At 46.8% G+C, this 4,346-nt stretch overlaps 1 protein-coding gene across 1 annotated transcript; it reads right to left on the bottom strand.

The window, feature by feature from the left end:
* Positions 1–4,028, bottom strand: ostn (osteocrin). The gene is made up of 3 exons (XM_040131332.1): positions 3,933–4,028; positions 1,136–1,365; positions 1–88 (listed from the first exon to the last, which is right to left on the bottom strand). Exons 1-3 carry the CDS (start codon positions 4,026–4,028, stop codon positions 1–3), a joined length of 414 nt encoding a protein of 137 aa, XP_039987266.1.
* Positions 4,029–4,346: the final 318 nt, after the last annotated feature.

Raw genomic sequence — 4,346 nt, 5'->3', positions numbered from 1 at the left:
CTACCCTCTGCTGTTTGGTAGACGACCCATGCCAATCCTGTCGATGGGAGGGGGATGGAGGCGTCGTCGTGGCAACAAGGCTACTTTGCTATAAACAAAAAGGAAGGAAAAGAGTTGAAAAATGCTGCAGAGGTAAAACCTACAACAGGTTTGCACAAGGTAACGCACAGAATGAAGAGCTGCACCTACGGCGCTCAGGTGCGATGGCGCGGCTCTTTCTTTTACACAAATCAGCTGTGGTTTAAAACGAGCAGGTTTTGAATTGAAGATATTAATCTGGGTTGTATTTTGTGCCTTTTCTAAAAAGGATTAAGTTTAATCCAACTGACTTCTGTACTCTGACCAGGGCGAGGTATCGAAACCAAACCGAAATGTGCCCGAGTCATTCGGGAACTGAAAACGTCTGGTCAGACTCGTCATCCTGTTGATCAACTCTCTGATCACATTAAATCATCATTTAGCAACTTTTCGCCTGCACTTCCTCCAGTTAAAGTTTGTCTGCAGTGTTACGACTAAATCGTGGACTAGTGCAGGAGAACTGGCTTGTTGAGAAAATGAAAATCATCTCCATCACAAAAGAGACGGCTGGCGCTGGACGAGGGCAGTTATTTTAACCTATGAAGGTTTTGTATTTTCATGGTGAAGCAAAATCTGTCGGCCGAGCGGCAGAAAAATAAACCCTCATCTGTGTTAGTTCTGTGTTCTGGCGGTTTGTTTGTGTTCGGCGTATGAAACGCCAGTCGTCGTCCCCCGAAGCCCGAGTGACCGTCGTCTTCTTCTGTTTGACCAAAACAGGAAGACGTTTAGTTCACGTTCGCGTATGACAGCGAAGAGCGTCAAAATATTCACGGCCGAGAAGCTGAAACCAGCGAATGTTTGGGGCTTTTGCTTAAAAAGGATTATCGGAGGATCAGTGTTGTTGCCGATTCACCACCCAAGCGTTGCGGTTCTAATGATACGCTGGTCCAGGATCAGGGAGCCTCAAACAACAACTGGACATTAAAGTCGCTCAGAGGCTCAAATTATTAAAGGAAGCGCGTTGACATCTTCATAGCAACTCTGGTCTTCCTCCAACCAGGTTTCTGAACTACCTGTCACTACCTGTGCATGTCAGGTGATCTCACAGTCGTCCTACCTCTGCTTGTTTGCTGCCTGTTTGGTTGCCATGGAGCTGACTGACAGCCGGTCCAGAGGGGCGCTGTTGCCGGGGAAACTCCTCTTCCTCTTTGGGTCCATGACGTCATTCTCCGTCCTCACCAGGTGGTCCAATCGGAGCAGCTTCGCCGTCAGCTCCTCGCCCGCCTTCACTCCGCCAGAACGGGGCCGAGGAGCAGCCAGAGACCCGGACGGGGGCCGGTCTACATGCTGGAACACAAGGACGGGACGGTATTAATATAAGTACTGAACATGAAGGGAGGGGGCTAAGTCTATCTACTGAAATCAAAGCCGGGTGATTAACTTCTGTGTACTCGTGTTTACAAAACTCTTTGAATTCTTCTCGATTTTAATGGTTTTAACTCACGACTTTATTCATTATTTATTTCTGTGTTAATTGTGTTCACTTGTATCCGATGCTTTGCTCTCTATATTATTTACACGGTTTTTGTGGCGGCCATTTCCCCGGTAGCCGACTCTGTGAAACTGGAATGAAATGTTCTCTGTAAATGAGGTTTTGCTTTGTTTTGCTATGAAAGAAAAACAAAGGAATAAACCTAGTTGTCAATTCTGTACGGGGAACATCAGGCTGAGATCCCGAACAAAGAAAAACTTTCCAGCCGTTACTATAAAGGATCACCAGATCAGAATCAAGGTATGTGACGGGAACCGGCAGCAGGTCCAGGTCCAACACACGGTTCCTGCTAATTCACGGCGCAAGCTCTGCCCACTTACCGTGCGGTCCTGGCGAGGTCCGGTCAGGCCTCAGTCCAGCATAGCTGGGTTAGTTAAGGGAAGTGACCAACCAGCTGTTTCCCCAGTCAACAACAAGGTCACGCCGTGGCCCCCCGCCAACATAAAAAGTTTCGAGTCAACACCACACACCTGACCTCAACAACAACGCAGTGACGGATGCGAAGTCCTCGTGGTCCTTGTGTGATCTTCTGCGAGGGAGTCTCCGTATGGAAAATGTTGACCTCGGCCGAGAAGAGCCGCCCTGCTCGTCAGGGCTCCGTGTTGTGGATCAGCTCTCACGTCACGACCCTGACAGCGAGCAGCTTCTCGCTTCCATGAGTCAGACGATCGGGTTTCATCCCGACTAAACAGAATCCACCTTCAGGTTTCCCTCCCGCAGCCCGTCGGACCTCGGGGTTTTGTTCACTCTGATGTTACATCATCTGATATCAGCACGGGGGCCCTCCGAGGGAGGGGCCGTTTGATTTGGCCCTCAGGATGATTTGATAGGACGCAATCCGATCCGCTGCTTCATCGTCCGATCCTGACTCTGATCCAGGTCTGAAATGAATCCCAGTGCTGCTGATAAATGTGAGTTTTAGGATCCGCGGAGGAAAACGACGTTCAGAAATAAAGATACAAACCTTCCGGCTTCATAAAGGTAAAGCAGTTTCCCGGATACAGTACAGGCTCACTGTCCGTATCATCAGAATATCAGAACTCATAAATAGCATGACCCTGCACATAATGTGCACGTTTATAAATCCCATAACTTTCTGCTTTTGAAATGCTTCCTGTGCATAGAAATGTTTAAAAATATGTTTGGCATTCAGGTGCATTTATGTACAGATCGTTGAATCTACAAACGTAGTGTAATGCGTTTTAAATGGCTTTTGATTCTCTTTTCTTTGTCCAGTGCTGAGCAGGACCGAACCGTCTACTGTCTGACTAGATGTGGAGGAAATACCAGAGGCCTTCGACGCGCGAAAGGTGAGGCGTCCGAGTTTCCTCCAGCACCTAAATGCAACGTGCGTTCGTAGACCGGAGGACGTGAAAACGTCCGGGGATCCGTGGAGCTGTAAATAAACGCAGCACGGTTTCACAAATATAGTCTGACATGTACATGCACAGAGGACCCCGCAAAAGCAAATGTCATTACATTAATGAACTTATAGTTTGAAATATATAAGCAGGGAGCTGACAGTTTAATTAGTAAAAGTTTTCGTCTTTGTTTGACAGAAAATCCATTCACTGACTTGGCTTGTATTTATTTAAGGACTGGAGAACGCATTTGTGAAAACCAGAACTTATTTACAATCCATCCATCATAAACGTTTTTGTTTGTTTATTCCACAGTGTGATTGAAAAAAAAAGCCAAAACTTTTCTTGACTTCTTTCTCGAGTGTGTTTAATGAAGATATTTAAAATGCTAGATTACTGTGCGTTTACAGTTTATAATATAGCATCTTAATTTACTGATAACTGTAATATACCTGTGATTTTGGGGGAAGAGTGTGATGAAATAACTTCCTCTTAGCCCTGTATTACAGCTCTCCACTCCTGGTAATGCAGCCGTTCGTTATTATTATCACTTTTATCATTGTCGTGACAAACATGTTTGAAAATGAATGAATGTTAAAGAAAACGCAAAACCGTGAAAGAAAGAAAAAGAAGCTCTTTTAGCTCTGGTTTTGGTCTCCACCAGCTCCTGAGGGAAACCTCTGGCTCTTTAGCTGCTAAACGCTCCACTACGTTCACCAGCTGGTCTCCAACTGGGTCTGTCTGCTGGTTACTGCTGAGCAGGTAGTGGACGGTGGGTGTAAAACAGCTTCCTGCTGCGACTGGAAACACTGAAACAGGCAGGAAATGTTTCGCAAAACCAAAACTAGGAGCTAAAACGGGCTAAAAAGATCCACAAAGCTAGAGAGATGGAGACAGTTCTCGAAAGTCTGACTTCACACACATAAATCAGTCGGTCCATTGTTGGGAGTCTATAGGGGTGTGTGTGTGTGTGTGTGTGGGTGTGTGTGTGCGCCTCTGACCTGAGGTTGATGCCGGACTCTGGAGCCCTTGACGCTGCAGAGCAGCAGAGTGATGGTCAGCAGGCAGGAGAACAGCAAACAGCCACAGAACTGCATCTGAAACGGCGACAGCAGCAGCTGCAGCGCATGAACGCGTCGGTGTTTCCGGCTCCGTTCGCGGCTAACTTCAGCTTGGTGTCTGAGCCGCAGTGAGTTCACGGCTTCTGATCAATTCCTGCGACCTACAATGTGATCGATCAATCAATCAGACACATCCTGACACACGTCATGTCGTTATTCACTTTAGTTACTGGTGACGGTTACATAATACCCTCACTAATCTGACCCCACTCACCTAACGCTGATATTGTATATTTTATAGATCTGCATTCATTTCTTGTGACGTTACCTGAGACGCTCCGCTACAAAACCCTG

The sequence above is a fragment of the Xiphias gladius genome, chromosome 7 (genome assembly GCF_016859285.1).
Source record: "Xiphias gladius isolate SHS-SW01 ecotype Sanya breed wild chromosome 7, ASM1685928v1, whole genome shotgun sequence".
Taxonomy (NCBI): domain Eukaryota; kingdom Metazoa; phylum Chordata; class Actinopteri; order Istiophoriformes; family Xiphiidae; genus Xiphias; species Xiphias gladius.
Note: the sequence above shows the minus strand (reverse complement) of the source record. Positions and strands in the feature narration are given on the sequence as shown.